We start from the raw sequence: 20,997 nt of genomic DNA on the forward strand, positions 1-20,997 counted from the left end.
GGCAAGGCGGCAGCTACAGTTTTAGCTTTTAGCTTCTCTAGTGCCTTATAACCGCAATTTGCACACGTGCCCTTAATTTCTCGTGCTCAAAGTCGAAAGTGTGAAAATAAAAGGAAATAAAATAGAATAAAACGTTATTGAAAAGTTGGTATGGCAACGTCATGGCAACTCCCACGAATCCTCAGCACATCCTCACCTCACCCAGCTACCCGGCATGTTGTATAATTGCGGATTCGCAGGAGGCTGCTTCCTGCGGTCACTGCGGCCAGCAGGATACACAAAGCATGCCCGGACTAAGGAATTGCTTTTTGTGCCTGTCAAGCAACAGAGGCGGACTGCAGCTGAGCAGTGGGTTGAGGGGATGCTGCTGTAATTGGAATAATAGCATAAAACAAAGCTTACATGTTTTTAACAATGGGTTTACAAATAGTTAAGCTACGCTCCTTCTAGCTCTTGCCAGGCACAAGTACATATAATCAGAACTTGTCCAACAGGCAGCTTATTCAAAACCAAACTAAAAGCTGGTCCCAATGCGATAAAAAATAAAAGTAGTGGAAATATTATAAACTTCTAATGCTCTGAATGATTCCATAACTATTGGGCACATCTAGCTGCGCTGATCTTGAGTTTTCAGCTACGTCAGCTTCAGGGAGCAGCTGGTTGAACCTCAAGTATGTCAGAGTATGACACATCAGTTAAGCGCTGCCAAACAAAATTGCTGAGTGGGCAGCACAACCTGGAGCAGGTGCAGGTTGGACGTAAGGACTAAAAAAGAGACATGACGCTTGTGGCTTCCGGTTGCCCGAAAAGCTGAAGGCTGGGGGCCACTCGACCACAAAAGCATAAGTTGCCAATTAAACTCGAATGCTTTGCTTGCCCCTCCGGTTGCCAGAGAGAGGTGCACAGAGAACGGCATTAATTTCATAACCTGCCTTTTTATGGCCAGCTGCCCAAATTGGGTCAACATTGACAATAGCCAGAGACGCAAGGGGAAGAGACCGACGGACACAAAGAGAGAGCGCTGCAGGCAGCTGAGATAGATGGCAGCTTGGGCTAGCCGTCTGGCATCCTGTCCCAGCTGGTGCTCCGGCCACTTGGCACTTAGCTGCATTCACAATTCATTTCTGGTGTCGGTTACGCTGGCACTTCCGCTTGCAGTTACTTTTGGCGTAATAATTGCATCGTTGCCTTTCGCAATTATGCAAATTTGTCGTAGCTAATTGTCTATGGTTCCTCTTTGATGGCACTTACTTGATCCGATTGTAGACCAGCAACTCGGCAATGTCCCGACCCAGACCAGAGTACGTTGTCTCCACAAAAACCAACACCTTGGGATCGATGCGTAGACGTGCCTCGGAACGATGATCGGGCGCTGGTGAGGCGTCACGTATGTGTTTGCCAGCTGAGTTTATCATTCGGCAGTTGATGATGGGCGCCGGATGAGTATCACGCTGAATAAGCCTGAAAAAAAATAGAGAGAAAGAACTATTAGTTAATGCTGCCAAGTATGTTATATATATTACATCTCATATTTTCCACAGCATTTGCCTGATATATAGACAAAAGCCACCGCACAGCTTATGCCACATTTCGCTGATGGTAAAGCAGCCTTCTTTGCAAAAGCTTAAGGAAAACCGCACGGCAAACAAGCGAATATAATGCAAGAGCAGCAGCAGTAGCAGCAGCAAGAAGAACGAGAAATTGGTTGCACAAATAATATGAGGCAAGTTTCCTGCTGCAGGCTGGCAGGCGAATTGAAAGGCGCGGCAACGCTGCGTATACGCAATATGCGAACTGCGACAGCCAAAGACAAAGAAACAAAAGCAGCTGCTGCCAATACAATAAGGCAACATTGTTATTGTTGTTATTATTGTTATTGTTGTTATTATTGTTGTTGTTGCCGTGCGGTGTACATATCTTCATTTGCATTGTTTTCGCTGCGTTGCGCGCTTTGGAGGCGCCAATGGGGCTCATTAACAAGCCAACAACAAGCTTGAAACTGAGCTGTCGTCTAAGAGGGCAAAAAGTTGGTGTGGGCACATTCATGCATGAGCTTAAACTTTATCCATTCGGTTAGAATTGTGAGGCAAAAGTTTTTGCCGGTATTCAGTACTTTTCCAACTAACTCATAGTCCAACTCTGGCCTCACCTTTGACCTGGGCAACTTTTCTATTTCATTTTTAATCCATTTGGCAGCGGTAAAGCATTTTATTATATGGGTCTTATGCAATTTTCACATATACTGCAACTTGGCTCTAGCCACTTCCCAAGCTGCGGACACTGAAACGACAACAGGCAGCGTTCAGCAAAAGCGGCAACATGTGTTGGAGCCCTTTGAGCCCATTTCAAGTGAAATCCCCCAAAATTAACAAAAACCTATTAGGCCAAGCCCAAATGCATTGCAAAGGCATTTGGCCAAGCATCCGTTTTGGCCAGAAGAGGCCTGCCTGCCTGCCTGCTAGTTCTCGGAATGAAAAATGTAAATACTTTTAGCATGCGGCAAAGTGGAAGGACAAAACGAACCTGGCAGCAAGCAACATGGCCCCGTTGCAGGACCTCCACTGGCAAAGCTGGCAAAACTTTGGCGCTGGCAAAACAAAATATTTAGATAGCAAATACTCGCATACACACACACACACGGAACAGCTCACACACCCACATGGAGTGTACAAATATGTATAAATAGAGCGCACCCAAAAATGTCAGACAAAAAGTTTTCTTTTCGAAATACCCTATAATCTCACCTTGCACAATTGAGCTCGTGCAGGTGCAACATAAGACATTTTAGAAGCTATAAATCAAGCAGGCATTTGGCAACTGCCTGAGGAGAACTCGACTTAAGCAGATGTTAGATATAATAAACTTTACCAATTGACTACCAAATGTGAGCATGTAAAGCATCTATTTTGTTTTCACAAACTTTGTCTACTTTTTGTGAAATGAGTTATAAAAAAAATGCAAAAAATATGGTAGAGAAACCAAAAAGTATTTCTATAGCTACAATGCTTTTAGCCTAAAGCTTGCTTAACTGAGTTTGCGGAATAAAGTTTTTCAGAGAAATTCAAAAGCTTTTGAGAATTAATGAGCTCTTGCCCTAAAACTTATTTTTAATAAGATCAGACCACTTGAAAATATGCTCGTCAGCTACAAATAGTGTACTTTTGTTATTCGATGCAGCTAAATGTTTTGCAGGGCATTCTATATGTCACTAGACAGGAAAAATAAACCTCTCAGCATTTACTTTTTAAGAGCCTTTTGGCTATGGGCTCTTTGGTGCCGTGCTGCACAATGATGATGAAGAAATTCTTGTTGCAATGCCTTGTTTGCATTTCGTGCAACATTTGCGTGGCATGCCAGCAGGCGAGCCAAGCAGACAGGCGGCCGAAACGGCCAAACAGTCAGCTCAACCTGGCCTGTTTTCAGACGCTGTTCGCTGATTTATTTGTGCACAGCACAAAATTTCCGTTTCCGTTTCTTTCGCTTGGCCGTGTGCTATAACAGACAGGGGAGAGCTGTTGGGTGTGGCGCAAGTTTCGTCTTTTGTGTTGCATAAATTAGGCAAGAAAAAGTCAGTTTATGCACGTGTTATTTATGCGAGCGTGCAACAAACTTGGCAGGGCAGCAACACGCAAATGTTGCACTGTCAACGGAGCAGCAACTGAAATAACACGCGGCTGCAATCATCATGGCCAAAGCTTATTAGTCAAGTTTAAGAGACCATACGAGCAGCTTTTATTGAAATCCGTGAGCACATAAACCCACACACTTGTCCACCCACTCAGAACAGCACCGAGGGGCACACAATTCAGTAACATTTTATGTGGCCAGCTTTAAGGCCACAGTCATAGCCACGCCTCGAGCATAATAGAAAACCGCCCCAGTCCCTCTGAGAAAGGGCGGCACGCTCAAACAATAAATCGTATGTAAAAATTTGTAATAAATTTGCAAAGTAGCAAATGCAGCAGCCGCAAAGTGCGACGCGGCCAACGGAGCGCATACGTAATGCAGCTGGGATAACGTAGCATAATAAAAAGGGGGAAACTAGCGCAAGGATATGTGCGCTATAGCTATCAGAGAAGACACCCCCCCCTGAACTGAGAAAAAATGACTGAAATATACAAAAAGCAAAAAGCAGCGCGGTGAATGCAAAAATGGGAATAGAATACAAAGACAATGCGACCATTTGTATAAATTGAGAAGCGCAAAGAGAGGCGACATTTCAATAAGCGCTTCGCTTGAAACCACATTTGAAATGAGGTAAAAATGTCATTCTAGAAAGAAATTTAAGAGTTAGCATATTGAGAAATTTTAACAACGAAAAGTTAAAGCTTTGCATATGTAATTGAATAACTTTGCCCTTGATTTTTTATAAGGAAAGCAGAAAAGAAAATAATATTATGAACATCAAATTTTAAATTTTTTTCTGTAAAATAAAATGAAAGTTAATTCTTCTGAAAGACACTTGAGTTGTGCCCATGATTCACATAAATGGCACTTCAATATGCTATGGCTTCACTAGTAAGTCATTTTCTTCCTTTTTACTCTTTACTCTTCCTTACTCTGCCCAATAAAGGAAAACTGCAGCCACTTAAACACAATGGAAAGCACAAAGAAAGGCGAAGCTCAAGCAATTGATAAAGCACCAATGCTTAAATATAAAAAAGCGTATGCGGTACAGACACGGCCAATTTTATTGGCATTCGCCGAAAAGAAAAAATTGAGAACAAAAAATAAATGTTAATTAAATAAATCAAGCAAGCCAAGTTCAATTGGATTGCAACGGAAATGAGTGGGAAAATGCCAGCAGAGGCCGTTGGCTGCGGCAAGCTGGCAGCGCAGTTGGCCAAATGAACTGTAAACGCGTTCTGGGCAAAATGGGGGCCAGTGTGGCGACAACGGCCACCATGATGCGTCAGGATATGCAAAACGGCCAGCAAAAGGACACGAAACCGGATCGAGTCCTCCGTCTGTTTGTTTGTTTGTAATTGCATTTAAAGCAAATAAACGTAATTATTTATTGTCATTCACCGACAGTTGACACGAGGCTGAACCACTGGACCAGCACTTTGGCTCTGGTTTAATGAAAGTCATCCGCAAGCGCTTGCTAATGGGGGCGCAGTTGTTGCTGTTATTATTGTTGCTGCCTGCACCTGGCATATGTAATCACTTTTTCAATACACACATACACACGCACGCTCTTAAGCCCTGTGGCAATTGTCATTTATAATCGCATTTTCAATTTAAATGTTTAGTCAATTAATGCACGCAACGTGGATTTTATGACGCATACGTCATGTTGCACACAACTCACACGCACACACACACACGCGCGCACACACACACACACACACGCGCACACCGCAGTTAGGCTGTGTAGTTAAATATTTGCTCAATTCACAGAAATGGCAGAGTAATTTATGTGTTTATTATCAAGAGGCAAACGCGTATTTAGTGTTGCATTTAGTTAATGTTTAAGGCTGTGACACGCCTTCTATGCCCCACTCTCAAGCGCCGCGTAGGCCTTCATTTGTAGCTGCAAAGCTCGAACATCAAATTGTATTTATCGCACTTAACACGCAAAGCAAATAACGCATCCAACTTTATATATACCCAGGTGAACTGATTATATGCCATGTTTACAGGCGACAAATAAAAAAGAAAATCTACGCAATTAAATAAAAATTGATTAAAAGGAGTATCGACTGTAGTAATTGCTCACAATTAAAGTATAATTGAGATACGGAATTTGATAAGCTATTTAAAATATATATATATATATATATTTATATAGAAGCCAATAATGGTAGTTAGTAGACACTTTTGTCTCTACAGTAAAAGATTTATAGGACATGTGTATTCAAATTTTCTTTGGGTTCACGTTTATGTATCAATCTTTAAATAAGATTCCATTGGATTTATTTCGACAGATTTACAATTTTACGTTACTTTTGGCAATTTTAAGACCATTTTTGAAAATTCCATCACATATTTGTAATTTTCTAAGAGACATAACGTTGTGGACATTTTTGTCGGCTATTTTACATGGTAAGCATTACAAATCAATTATTGCAGCCTGTCAGGCGACTGTGCGTATGTGTGTGTGTGTATGTCAGTTCGTGTTATGACTGCATGCAAATCACGTAGGTTTGCATTTGGGCAAAATGCGTTTTGCACCTACAACGACAGCTGCAAGAGCAACAAAAACAACAGTATAGAACAAAGTAGTTGCTGCATATGTAAATGCATGGTGGGTCGTGTGTGTGCGTGTGTGTGTGAGTGTGTGCAAATAATGACAGACAGCATAAACAAACACGAACATCAGTGACTGGCGGCTGCCTGTCGCCGGGGGCCAACCACAGAGAGCAGGCGGCATTGGCAGCGGCTGGCACGTCGCATGTTTCCGCTTTTTGCACGTAACGGACGTATGGACATGGACACACAGGATATACGCACACGCACACACACACAGCAGAGAATCGAAAGCATTTGAATTCATTAAAATTTACTAGAATTTACACACATGTAGTTTGACTTGAGAATCTTTAATTGCCACATCCTTTGTGCAGCTGCTGCTTTGCCCTGCTGCTCTGGTCTGTAAGTTGTGCTGGGTTAACTCTCTGATGGATGGCGCCCACTCGAATAACTAATGAACTTTGCCGCAGTTAAGCTCGTAAATTAAATTTAAAGTGCACTAGCCAAGTAAATATTTAATAATCAACTGGCTTTGGGCAAAACAAATAAGTTTTTGAATCAAGAACGAAGAGTTTGCATGCAAAAATTTCACTAAAAACCAAGTCAAGGACTCGGCAGCACCTGCAGCCACTGCTACTGCTGCTGCTCCTGCTGCTGCTTCACTTACTGATGAAAGTAATCAAAACTTTGTCCGTTGTTTGTGCAACTGCAGGCGTGTTGCACTTTGCTGTTACTCAGGGGCTGCGGGGGCTTTTCCCTCCAAATGTTTGTTAACCATAATTGCGCGCAAAAGTAGCTAACGGGCAAGTAAGGCCAACTGCCACGCCCCCCAGCTGTGCAAAAATTTCACAAATTAAAATACAAAATAAGCGCCAAGCCACAAATAAAGGGGAAAAATTGTGCGAAAAATAAAGACCGAAAAACCTTTTTACAGTCTTTTCTTTTCTTAGTTATGCGCGCAATTATAATTTATGAGAAATACGAGTATTTTTATCCAATCCCGAAATAGCTACGTGCCTGCAAACAGCACGAACTTTTAATAAGTTCTCGAGTACTGAGTTAACCAAAGGTGTAAACTTCCGTGGGTCGACTGTGTCGAAGGGGGGAACGTTGAGGGTGAAACTTTAAAAACAAGTCACATAAAAATCGTTGATGATTTTGCTGGGAAACAAAAGAAAAACTCACTAGTTAAAAGTTTTAGCTGCACTGAATAGTACACGCAAGTGGAATTACACCTTAACAAGTTTTATCTATAAAAGATTAAAACAAACGTGAAACGTTTTTAAGCCCTAAGCGACCACTTCGACGAAATGAGTAGCGCAGAGAAGGCTGCAGTGCACAAAAGCTGATGTATTAAAACTAAAAAGGGATTAAAGTGGACATGAAATACAAAACAATATATATATATAGATTTTTATTCTTCAAAGGTTTTTAGGATGTATTAAGATTGTGTTTTGTATTTGGGTCGTAAATGGAGTCAAACTAATTGTGAATCACTGACAAATCGACAGCTTTAAGAGGATTCAAAGGTCAAAAGTTGCTCAGGTAACATTAGAAATATCACAAGAATTGTCAATAAGTGCTTTGCTTCTGAATACAAAAAATAGAAGAAAAAAATCAGCTTAATTTGGCACGAATATGTTAATCTCTTAGAAACTGCAGCAAGTTAATCTTCTCCTGCTCCCCCTGTTTAAACCTAAGACTTTGTTAGCAAGCAAACGCAACCTAAGTAATGAAGATGAAACATTTCTTAAGGTAGTCTTAAGATGTTTAAGTCTCCTTTGTTTCAGGTCTTCACCCGCAATTGCAAAGCCAAACAACATTTTCCATTAATAATTTTGCACAATTTCTTTGCTTTGTTGTGCAATTGCAACTTTCAAGCGCCACACAAAACGTCATGAACAGAATGGAATGAAAATCAAGAGGAAACAAATGAACTGAAAATACGCCAACCAGTGCTTGCAAGGCGCATTCACCTGTTAATCAAATGTACAGCATATTGAAAAGAATTCCCGGGCGTCTCTTTTGCAGAATTAAAAAAATAAAAATAAAATTAAAGCAATTGCTCAGACAACAAACAGAGAAGCGGAGGCACTACTGCAAATGCCGAGATGGAAGTGCATTCATATCCACATCCTCATCCGCATCCATCCGCACTCGAGCACAATAAAAATGGTTTTCGCTTTGGGGGCACGGAGATTGTTGGGTCAGACAGTGCGGTTTTTAGAAATTGGACTGGCTACTCACCCATCGAACACGTCGGTGCCCACGTAGTGCGTGTAGTAGAAAATGCTGACCACGGTGATGGCAAACAGCGCCACGACACAGCGTCGCACATTGATGCCAATGCAGCGGCGTGCAATTAAATTACAACAATGGCAAAGCGAACTCGCAATGGATGAGCCGGCACCACCAGCACCACTACCGCCGCCACCTCCACCACCGCTCACACTGCCAATAGTCGTTGATGAGGTAGAGTTGAAGTCGTAGTTGCCGCCATTCGTTTTCGCCTTGTACGTGACAATGCCGCTGGCCAGAAAACCGTTGCCTGTATGCTCCGGCGGCAGCAGCATGCTGCGATCTGTTGTGATGTTGGTTGTATGCAGGTCAGGGGGCGTGGCATGGCCATTGCCAAAATGCTTATTGAGATGGCCGCAATCGGCGAATGGGTCCGCAGTCCCAAGACCATTGGCATCCGCATCCGCATCCGTTTGGGTGCCGGTCACGCTCGTCGTGCCCGACTGCATTTGCGGCTGTTTAATGAGTTTTTCATATTTCAGCGATTTGCCAGGCAAGCGATTTGCAATGTTGTGTATTATTGTTGATGCTGTTCCTGTTGCTGGTGTAGATGTTGTTGTTCTTGCTGCTGCTGCTGCTGTTGCTGATATTGTCATATTGTTGTTGGACTTCCGCTCGGTGGTGTTAACTACAAGTCTATATATATTAATATATATATTTATGGATTGCTCTTTAATTGGCAGCGTTGCTTTTGGGATATGTGTTATTCGTAAGCTGAAATAGGTTCTAGAACTATATCTATGTAAACTCGATTTCAACACTCGCGTATGGCACTTGTTAATTTCAACAATTTTTAAGTACCCGGCGTATAAAATTTATTAATTGTTTTCTTGTCTTTTTCTTTTGTGGAATTTCTCTTTTCCTTTCACTTTTCGATTTTGGTTTCACTTTTCAATTCGCCATTTGATATGTTTCCAAATTTTCAAATATTCATTTTGTTTGGCCATCGTAACTGCTACCGTTTCCCTTGTTGTTGTTGCTGCTGCTGCTGTCGTTGTTGTTGTTTTTGTTGTTGCTGTAGCAGGCAGCGTTGACTGCCATTATCAGTCATATGAGAGACCCACTTTCAGTTGCTGCACTATCAGACATTGACTGGGCCGTCTTATCTGCAAAAATTAAATGGAAACACATTAAATAAATACTTTTTTTCTAACTAGTAAACAAATAGCAAGTGCTTTGTTATTCAAGAGGGAGCTGCAACTACTTAATTATGTTTGTTATGCTAGGTGTAAAGTGCAGGTGGAATTGAGCAAAGGGCCAATTTCTTACTAAAATAAAACTCTTGAATGAGATAAAGCACTTAATGAGAATATCAATATATTTGTTTTCCTTACATAAAATTTTGAAAATCGCAGAGAAAGGCGCCATTGAAAAGGAATAAAGATAGATAGTAGTCGGAGTAAAAGTGTGAGAGAGTACCCTAGTGATAAAGAGGGTAAGCGAGAAGAAAAGAGAGAGAGCTAAGAGAGAAAGGGAGAGGGAGCAAAGAGAGAAAGGGAAGGGAGATCAAAGATAGATAGAGAGAGAGCAAGAGACAGAGGGACGAAAATGGTAGTTACAAAAATAGAGAAATACCTAGTAAGGAAATAAGCTAGAGCGACGGAAAGAAAGAGAGAGAGAGACAGAGAGAGTGAGAGAGAGCGAGAGAGACCGAGAGAGACCGAGAGAGAGAGAGAGAGAGAGAGAGAGAGAGAGAGAGAGAGAGAGAGAGATCGCGAGAGAGGGAGAGAGAGAGAGAGAGAGAGATATCGCGAGAGAGGGAGAGAGAGAACGGAAGAGAGCAAGAAACAGCGCTCAATAGAGATAACAAGTAAGAACATGATTCTTATCTATATCAATATTTTCATCACAGTATACCAGCAACTTTTAAGCACAAAATTTCTTTGTAAGAGCATTGAATAGCCATCAATTAGAGCTTTTCTCAATTTTCAATTTTAATTTATCTTTCAAAACTAATTGATGGCACGCTCAGTTTACATTTCATATCAAAAGACTTAGCCAACGCCCCCTCCAACAGCCACAAACAGCAGTCTTTGCTATCTATAAAGTTGTTGACAGTTGTCAATTCATTTTGTTGGCATCTCGAATGTAAAGTAAACAAAATGCTGATAAACCTGCAAATAAAGGGAAGCCGCAAACGTTTGCCTATAGATACAAAGTTTGTAATTTGGGGTGTATATCTGTATCTGGGTGTGCATCTATGTGTGTGCGTGTGTGTACATTTAGCCATTAACTGCATATGTGGCTTACTTTAATTGCAAATGGCTGCGGCTGTCGGCGAAATAATGACAACATACTTTCCGGCGCTTTATGGCCCAACTAAATGAGTCAATAATGGGGCTTGGATGAGCAACAATATTTGCCCAGCTCTTGTGGTCTCTATAAACGTTTGCCAACACGTGTGCGCCAGGAACGCAGGAACGCAGCCAGCCTAAAATAGGATGATAAAACCGAACAGAAAGTTTGGGAGATTTTTATTTTGGCAAGCTTGAACTTTTGTCTGGATACAATGCGGATTATCCAAAATATGTAAACAGTTACATTTGTAATGGTTTCAGGTTGAGAACTACCAAGGCAATGTATTAATTTAAACAAAAATATTACAGCCATAACACTTTTTAGACAGCGCTGGGCTTAGTTTATCATTTTTGCCATATATATATCACTTATGTAGGTGAAAGTTTTCCAACAGCTGGCATCAGAAACCACTTCAAGAGACTTGCAATAATTCAAAAAGAACATTTTTCTAACTCAGCCACAGCAGAATACAATGTAGCCAGCAAGAATAAACAGCATCAGTTAGGAAGGAAACTGGCAACTGGTAACTGAAAGCTGTTAGACAGGCCAACAACAATGTCTGGGCGCATTCTTGGCCTTGTTTTTTGCCTCTGTTACAAATTTATCATTAAAATGTCAGAACTTAAATTGATTCAAAAAGTTTAGCCTGGTCGTAACAAGAGCAAGCGAGAGAACGGGAGAGTTTCAGAGTCAGCAAGCAGCACCGCAACGTGCTTCAACTAGGGGGCACAGCATGACAATGCTAAACCCCCTTGCCACAGCAGCAACTGCTGCTCCTGCTCTTACCACTCGTTGGTTGCAATGTCGCTTAGGCAGAAGTTTTTTTTTAATGTGGCTGCTGTTTGTTTGCGTGGATTGCTGCATACTTTAAGGCGCGCAAAAAACTTTTCTTTCTTCGTTAGGCAAACTTGTTTAATTTCCTTCTCAATTGTTCATGTGACCCCCGCCAGCGACCGCAGCAAACTCTGTGACTGCTTGCCGTTCTGTGGCATAAATACTTTAGCTAAACTTTTGCTTCAGCTGTTGTTTGTTTGTCTGTTTGTTATTGCTGATTTGCTTGTCGTACAACTCTGCCTCTGCCTTTATATAAATATATATATGCACATATTTATTTCTGTATCTTTATTCATATACGTTTGCCTGCCCGAAGGTTGCCAGAAAAATAATGTATGTTGCATGCACTTTTCAATTTACATCAAATATTTATGCATGTCGCCCGGGCTGGCTGGCATCTCTTTTGCCTCACACCAAGCTCATGTATTTTCTGGCTAATAACACATGTCTCTAAAGTTTCATGTCGAGTTATTTCTGTTTGCTAGTTTTCAATTTGCTTGCACAGACAAAAAAAAAAAAAGTTCATCTCTGGCATTTCTGTTTATACCGTATATTTTTCTACGGCATCGTGTTTCTAGGTGCCGGCGGAGTCTACGGCAAACGGGGTGTGCACGGCCATTAAACAATTTGCTGAGCATGTTGAAAACTTAATGCCGCAAACTTCGCGCCTGGGTCTTTAAGGCCCACAGACCCACTCATCGCAGCTTCACGGCTTCCAAAAATTTATTCGGTCTTGTTGTTCTTGGCCTTCTTTTTTCCTTTTCTTGATTTTAATGGTTTTGAAAACTATTTATTTTACGAAACATTTTGTTTACATTGTTGAGCTCTGTTGGGGCATCGTTTACGGTACACTCCACACAGCTCACACCCTCTACAAACAGCCTGGATGGACCCTCAACATATTTCTCCAAATTGCATTGAGGCGTGTGGCCGACGGTGCAACAACAACAACCAGCTGGAGCTGTAGCTCTAAAATTAAGTAGGAAAAATTTGAACGAAACGCTGAAGCAGAAATACACTATGAAATCTGATGAAAATGGTAAAATATCATTTTTCATTGTTAACATTGTTTTAAATATAATTCTTTAAATTATTTGTTATTATATTCAAACAAAAAGCGAACTGTATTATAAAATATATTATATATGCTGTCAAAGCTAAGGTCCGTCATAAAAATGTAGAGATTTATATAGATTTAAAAACGTTTTACCATGCAGTAAAGCCATATTGGACAGGAAATAATTTCTGTAAAGCCTAAAAGTAATGAATATAAATATTTTTCTAAGAACTGCATAACACTTGGCATTCAATGAGTTTGACCCACAACAAATGTTTATACAACAAAGAGAGAAATCGATTGTACCCCATGGTAGTAGCGTAAAAATAACAATTGCAGCAATAACAACATTGAAGTGTGCCCCAGAGATGACTAGTAACCTACACGCCCCCGACGGCCCTGCTGCGGCCACCCTCAGCTTTTTTGTTGTCTATTTTTCCAACTTGGCTGTTTTTGGCTGCCCATTTATCAGTCAGCATTTGTTGTTGTTGTTGTTATTGTTATACGCTTTGTTTGTCTGTGGCCCTTTGCGTTTTTTGTTAGCTTTTCGCGCGCTCGCGGCTTGAACTTCCCAGCCCGACCGCTAACACATATATACATATATGTATGAATGGGATGCCACCCCCTGAGCCGCCTGACAGGCTAGACATATTGATAATCGTTTTTAATTTGTGTTGATTTTGTTGCTTGCGGCAACAACAAAAAATGGATGGAAAAAAGGGAAAACAATCAATTGTCTGTAGTAAATTGAATGCAACGCCAACATTTGAGTGAGTTTTTCTCCTCCCCACACAAACGCCGCTCATGACTTGCACAAAACGTCTAACTTAACCCACTGACGGGGAGGCAGCTCCCGAGTACCCCGACCAGCGACTACTGACTCATTGGCCAGACGATTGTCTGGACTGCTGTCTACCCATTTGACTGATGAATGCGTCTTGGGCATTATGCAGTTGCCCCACATGCTAAGCGCTTGAGAATGAGCTTCCATGGAATCCGAGTGTCTCTTTCTTGTTGTTGTGCGTGGGCGGCATCGCGGCAGTTCCCATGTCGTTTGCCATCGCACGCATCGGTTAAACGTTTCGTCTATAAACAATTTGTGTGCATTTAATGAGTTTTCACACTTTTACGCCTGCGTCTGTCTTTAGAGTTTCCAATTCCCCCTATTGCTTATTGCGTGTGTTTGTGTCTCAAATTTTTATGTTGTCATAAATCAATGGGACTGACATCAATTGCTGCATGTGCTGAGGTTTGTCTCGATTTATAGAGTTGCAGCGTGGGCAGCGACCAGGTGATTGGATTTCAAATGCTGGAGGATGTAAAGTTTTAAATTTACTGAAGTTGAAATATTGCTGCTAAAGTTCTAACGTGTGTAGCTCTCCAAGCTGTGGTATATAATATATTTTTACAAAATAAAGAAGTCTATACTGAGCTATATTTATATGCTTTCCGGATTGTCTTAAAGATATTGATTGATGAGACCTTTAGATATACTTGGTGCTATTTCAAAAAAGAACTTGTTTAGAATATAATAATAATATTGTTTTTGTTATATCCCAGCTTCATCTAGTATATTACAATGAAAAGTTCAACTGGCGAAATGTGTAGCAAAGTTTAGATTTAATGCAAAAACATATCTCCAACTATCCACACACAGCTCGTATTTAGCTCTTAAGTATTTTATAGGGCTATAATTATGCACTTACAGCTTTAAGTACTCTATATAAAAGTTGTTAAAAACTCAAATTTGGAACAATTACAAGCGCATTAGAAAATTTCTCTGCCACTTACGAATTACATATCTCTAAAACATTTTGGTAAGCTGCTTGACAATTCCCTGGGCGCATGCAACACAAAATGTCATCTAAAGTGTCTCACAAATTGACTCTTAAGTGTTGTTGTTGTTGTTATAACAGCCTAAACTTCTCTATAGATGAGAGAGACATATCACTTAAGAGATGTCACAGAGGCATTCGGTCCTGTTGCTGCCGTCAATTATACGTTGTGGCTTTACGATGGGGCTGAATATGTTGTTCTAATGTGGACTGTTTTATATCAGTCTCAATTGGCGAAAAATTCTCAAGTGGATATAGACATAACACCCATAAAACTTCTATTAAAATGCCAAATGCAAGAATATATTTTCTCCCTATTTATTTTTTTGATTAATTAAAACATTAGACTGTGCACTCAACGAAAACTTTTTTTTTCATCAGACAGGCAGATCTAGGCCCCACTCCAATTTCGGCGCATTCCACATTTGCCTCTCCAGCTCGAAGCGTGCTTAAAACAGAAATCGTGTACGGTTTGCCAATGCTCTCCTCCGACCAGAGCTGTTCAAGGAGACACTTTCAGTGTGTTCATTTGTAGATTTTTAGTGTCGATCTCAGGACGGCGAGTAACGGGGAGGGAGTGGTAGGTGGCGGACAGGTGGCCTGGGTTGGGCCGTCAAAGTGACCCAGTTTCTAAAAATACGGTGGCAGAGCAATAAAGCAAAACCAAAAAGTGCTTGAATGTATTTTACATCATTTTGATTTTATTTCATTTTGGCCTCAAGTGACGAAGCAATCGAAGGGAACACGGGAAAAACCAAGCAGAGGCAGGGAAGGGGGGGGGGGGGGCAGCCACTTGAGCTGTAGTCTGCAATTTGCTGCCGCTGGCTAATAAGAGCCCCTAAGTGTTGTACTAACAATGGAAAAACATTTTCCACTCGCATTTCACTGCACAGCTCTGCGCTCCCCAACTAATTCAATTAAAGTCTCTATCTCTCTCTCTCTCCCTATCTCTATCTCTCCGACGTCACAGGGCCAAGGTGTACAGCTGTGAGCTGCTGCTCCAAAGTCACGACGTGGCATTGAATTTATTTCTAAGCCGATGAGCGCTTATCTTGTTCCAGTTCATTGCGCAGCGAGTATTCCACGTTTATAATTATGTAGGAAATACACAAGTTACATATATATAAGATATATATATATATATAAATATATGTATATATATTGGATGACGAGGCATGTGGAAACATTCGCCAGACAACTCGTCAAGTCTCCAGCGGCGCACAAATTGGGGCAACGTTTCATTTTAATGGACGCCCACATTGCCACAGTTTACCTCCATCTGCTGCTAAAGCTCCCAGCTCCAGCTCCAGCTGCAACTGCCACGGTCTGTGTCAATGTCGCAGCTGCAGCTTTGTATCTGGTTCTGGCTGTTGGCTGATCCGCTTGGCGTTTCGACCACAAGCCATTGCCATTGGAGATTTCTTGGCATATTGTGGCTTGCAACTGCGACTGCCACTCCCCGACAGGAGGGCAAGTGCAGTGCAATGATTTGGCTAAGACTTTGGCGTGGGCTTTGGCTCTGGGCTGAGGACAGCCCACGCACTGCTCATTGTTGATCTGCCCGTTGTTGTTTGCTTGGTGAGTGACAATAAAGCCTCAAATTGCAGACAATCGTGCAGTCAAGGGTAATTTCGGAGAGAGGGAGGCGAAGGCTTACCAGTAAGCGCAGTCATGATTCTGTTGCCGCTGCTGTTGCTGCCGCAGTTGCTAACGAAGCGTTGGTGTTGGCATTCGGTGTTGGTTCTTTGTGTAATTGACTAGGCGTGTAACTGGTTTTGAATTGTTGTTCCTGCTGCCCCAGCAGCGTTCAGTACTGTAGCAATATGCATATGTGGCTGCGGGATTAGGGGCGAGCAATGCAAATGCAACAAGCCATTCGTTTGGTATAACGCAAAAGTTGCTTTCATATCTGACCCACAAAGCGTTTATATTGCTGTTGTTGGGTGGAAATTTGAGGGCAACTCAGCTGCCAGAAAAGCAAACCAAGGGAAAGTGCTCATAGTAGGAAGTTTTCACTTACTTGACTGCTAAAGGATGAACCGATGCAGCTATGAAGTGGAAATATGCTTGGGTGTTTAAAGATATTGTGAGCTCAGTTAAATTAATATTTTCTAATATACTACACATGCTTTCTCATATCTCATTCAAAAATGATTGTTAACTTTGAAAAGTGTTTGTGCGCAATAATTAATAATCCCAAGTGTATTCACAAATGATTTTATGATTTTATGAATATATGCAAGTGAGTGTTAGTTTCTATGACTAAGCATTTACGAGAAATCAATTGAATATGTGGCATGAATGGTTAGGTTTGCCTTTCCTTAGATTTCCACAATCACAAGTAGTCACTTTAATTTACACACACAATTTAAAGTATTTGTCATTCAAAGAGATTTTGCTCGATGACAGCCTTTGCTTAGAAATGCGAGCTTTAAATCAATTATGCAGATACAAAACTGAAATTGCTTTTCTCTAATGAAATCAGATGAGTAAACCAGATAGATGCAATGAGCATTAACTAATGCCAGAATCAAATAACAAACGAAATATGTACAATTTCAACATGTCTTGGTAAATCTCACAACATCCCATCATTTAGTTTCCCTTTGGACAGCTTGCATTTAAGTTGATGCTTACATATCACAAATCCTAACCAAAATCTACAGCTTTTCAAATTGGCCCACAGCATTGTTCGCATCATTTAGCCCAAGCAGAGCGCCACCCACACACACACACACACAGACACACAAACACACAGACACACTCACACATAGCATATACACCTAATGCCCAGATGGGGCGCAATAGATTCCCAGAGCTCAGCTGCTCATGCAATTCCCAGCGTTCGTTCATACACAAATGCATTTGCCCGTAGTATATCATCAATTTATTATGTTATTCGTGCGTATGTGTGCTAAAATTAGTTAATGAACCCGAGCTGAATGCCATAATAAAAGCCCTTACAGCCCCCGGCACAGTCAACTCTACAGCGAGCTGTGATTGAAAGATTGAACAGGCACGAGTTTACTGCACGTGTGATTGTGGCTGTTGTTGTTGTTGTTGTTGTTGCTGTTGTGTGTGTGTTTTCCTGTGTGTGCAAATTAATTCCCCTGGTTAACTGCACGGTAACATTTTATAATTAAGCCAGCTGCATAATTATGATAGCCACACATGCACACACACACACACACACACACACACCGGTGGTCGGGGCTATATATGTATATACACACACCTATATATACAACTATATGCGAGACACGCATATTAAGGCAAGAGCTGAGATACACGCAATTGGTGACATATCAGCACGCAACGTTAACCCAACAATGCCGGACAGCAACAATCTTATTATCATAATGAACATCAACATCAACATCAACGCCGACAACGACGCGACTTTAATGACACGAGGTGTGCGATTGGATAAGTTCGGGTAAAATAACCACCCATCAGATCAGATCCCTGGGCCCTAGCTCTAGGCTGGTTAAGTGGTCTGCCTTTCTGTTCACGGCATAATCAGCGCATGAGCGTATTCTGGCCAAAATGTATCCATTCTACCTCACCTCCCCTTTTTATTAATACAAAAAGCCTGCGTCTGGGCCATCCGCAAAGTGTTCGCCATGCGCCGCCAGCGATAGTCATCGTCCTGTTCTGTTACAGCTCCTTTTTCGCCGCATTCCATGCCTTTGCTTTCTGTGTGTGTTTGTCAGTCAGTCGCTCCTGTCTGCCTCCCTACAGCCCATAGACCCCATCGCACGCAATGCGTATATTTAACGCCCTTTGGCCTTTTACTCATGTAAAAGCAATAAATAATGGCCCAGTTTATGTCGAGCCTGTCCATGAGACGCGTCCATTAAATACACTAGCCAAAAGGCATGACAGAGTCGTCGAGTCGCAGCTATCATAAAAATATTTTATCCATTAGCCATTGTCTCATTTTAGTTGGCTTGTGGCCTTGTTTAATGGCCATTAATAATCATTAAATTTATGTTTACTGTGTACACGGTTCAAAGTTTTTGCATGCCGTACAATGCGGCGTATGCTTAATGCATTAGCACATAGGCTTAAACACTGAGCTCTTTAATTGCATATGATAAATATGATGGATTTATTTTAATTAAATCTTCATACAGCATTTAATAAATGTACATTTTTGTTTATTATTTGAGCGCTGCGCTGGCTATAATTAATTATTGTTCGCTTTTAAAAACAATTAAGTCTCGTACAAACATACAGCATATATAATTTATATAGTTATATCGTAACCTAAATTCCTTCAAATTTTGCTAACTAAACAAACTGAACTGAACTGAAAATTCTAGTATTTTTTTTGTAAATAATCGCCTCTTTGTGCTGTCCTCATTTTGAGTTTTTCAAATCAATTGCATACACACAGCAAATCAAGTAAACAAATACATCAAATAAATATTATTCATGAGCATGCGAACATCATCATTCACAAAATGCCACATCTTCTCTCACTCCGTGCCACAATTCGTAATTTTTCATTTTGCGACAACAACAGCGACAACAACAATTGGGGCAGCGATATAGCTGCAGCAGTTCAATGACATAATTTGTCGCAACCCATCAATAGAGTGGTCAGACCCAACAATAGGATACTGGAGCAGCGGCACTAGCTTCAGCTCCAGTGGCATCCACATTTGTCCAGGCATCAACGTCAGCAACGACATCATTATGCTGTTGCTGATGATCATCCGAAACGTCATTGTTTTCGCTTGAACTTTATTGTTTTGATTTATGCGCGTGCATAACGCGGGGAACTGCACGGAACTGGCCCGCTCCACTGCAGGCTAAGCTAAAACTTTGCGGGTTTCAGCTGTCGCTACCCGTCTAACCTCTCCCTGCCACGCCCCACACTATTCGTTTTGCCTGCACTGGACACGCCGCGTTGTTTATTCCGCCAACGCCAAACAATAGCGAAGCAGCCGCGCTGTTGACACTGCGGCAACTGCCACAACCAGCAGCAGGGTGCATGCGGGGCCAGCGGGTGTAAAGTGCAAATGAAAATGATGTTGTAGCTGTCGCTGCTGCTGCTGCTGTTGCTGCTGCTGTTGCTGCTGCTGCTACTGCTGGCAGTGGCATCGCATCAGCTGCCTGCGTCCGATTATGTTAATGTGCCCGGAGCACTGGCATTATGATGTTGTTCTCTAGACGAGCACTCTGCATATTTGACAGAGCACTGTGAACAATTTTTAGGTCTTGACTGCGTCTCATGTTGCTGATGAAAGCAAAACACCAAACAATTTTGTGGTCCCGATTGTTGTCACTGGAAACGACTTCATCCAGCTATCCAGCCAGCCAGCCAGATGCCAACTGAGCACGTTTTAAGTGAAATTATTTTTGGTAACGTAAAACTCCTGAGGGCGAAGTTTCAGCTCAGGTGGTCAGAGCGAAATTTGCAAAATGATCATTTGAGAATCGCAGAGAAAGCTGCAAGCAATTTCAGTCACAAATTCAGCACAATTTTGTTTCCAACAACATGCAACCATTTTTTTCAGTTCAATTCCCAACTAACCTCAGGCATTTCATGAATTTGCCAACAAGTTTGTTTATGTTGATTTAGTGCATTCCATATTTTAACATTAGGGCCAGAACTATGGCTTAATTAAAATACAAATTGAGAGTGCGCCCACTCGGTTGTAATTATTCATTGCCACAGCAACTGGTTCAACAATTTCAATATGCAGACAACAAGCAAACAAGCAAACAAAACTTTGTCCGGCGCGTTAAAATTTTGCATGAAATTGCGCAAAATATAAACAATAATTATTTAATTTATCTAATGTCAGAAATCGTGCCTTAATTAAACAAGCGAATAAAACTAAAAGTAACAATAAGGGAGCACAAATAATTTCTGACAGCAGCTGCATTAGCTTTTTCATATTTCATAATAACACCCCGAACCTGGCCACACTGGACTACAGACGCCCAGCACTCTCAGCATGCCCAGCGCCCCCGGGTATCCGTTGCTTCCCCGCTGTCCTCCGCTGTCTTCGACACCCTGGCCAAACAATTTTCAACTGCAATTTTTAGCTCGACGCAAAATATTGAAGCGCATTTTTTGTCGCCGGCATCAAAAGCGTGAAAAATTGCTGCAAACTTTGACAAACTGAAAAGTTATGATAGTTGTTTGGACATTCTACGCGTTGTTCGAGCTGCTCGGGCTGTCTGCTAATAATTTTATGACATAAATAAATCGCCAGACCCGGTACAAGTTACGTTCAAATTGAATAAACCGTGACTTGCTCTGCTGCCGCAAGATAAGCAGGCACAGGGCGAGTGAGGGAGAGAGAGAGAGAGAGAAAGATGACAGAAATGAGCGACCCAGACGAAGTGCAAGGAAAATTCTTTAGAATTAAATTCAAAATTCCGAGAAAGCAGTCACATCAAATTAGCAACGACATCAGATATTAACTTCCAGTAGATGCATTACACACGCCTCCAAGTTTTTCCAAC

General features: G+C 41.5%; 1 protein-coding gene across 1 annotated transcript in view; it reads right to left on the minus strand.

Moving 5' to 3' along the window:
* sfl (N-deacetylase and N-sulfotransferase sfl) overlaps positions 1-20,997 on the minus strand; it is a 53,255-nt gene that overhangs the window by 15,057 nt on the left and 17,201 nt on the right. Inside the window, exons 3-4 of the mRNA XM_064688458.1 lie at positions 8,440-9,596; positions 1,252-1,461 (exon numbers count right to left, since the gene is read on the minus strand). Of these exons, the coding sequence (XP_064544528.1) occupies positions 1,252-1,461; positions 8,440-9,086 (857 nt within the window). The 5' untranslated portion in view covers positions 9,087-9,596. The remainder of the gene's footprint in view (positions 1-1,251; positions 1,462-8,439; positions 9,597-20,997) is intronic.

The sequence above is a fragment of the Drosophila montana genome, unplaced genomic scaffold, assembly GCF_035044405.1.
Source record: "Drosophila montana isolate Dmon_TW-CO22-7 unplaced genomic scaffold, ASM3504440v1 contig_3213_1, whole genome shotgun sequence".
Lineage (NCBI taxonomy): Eukaryota > Metazoa > Arthropoda > Insecta > Diptera > Drosophilidae > Drosophila > Drosophila montana.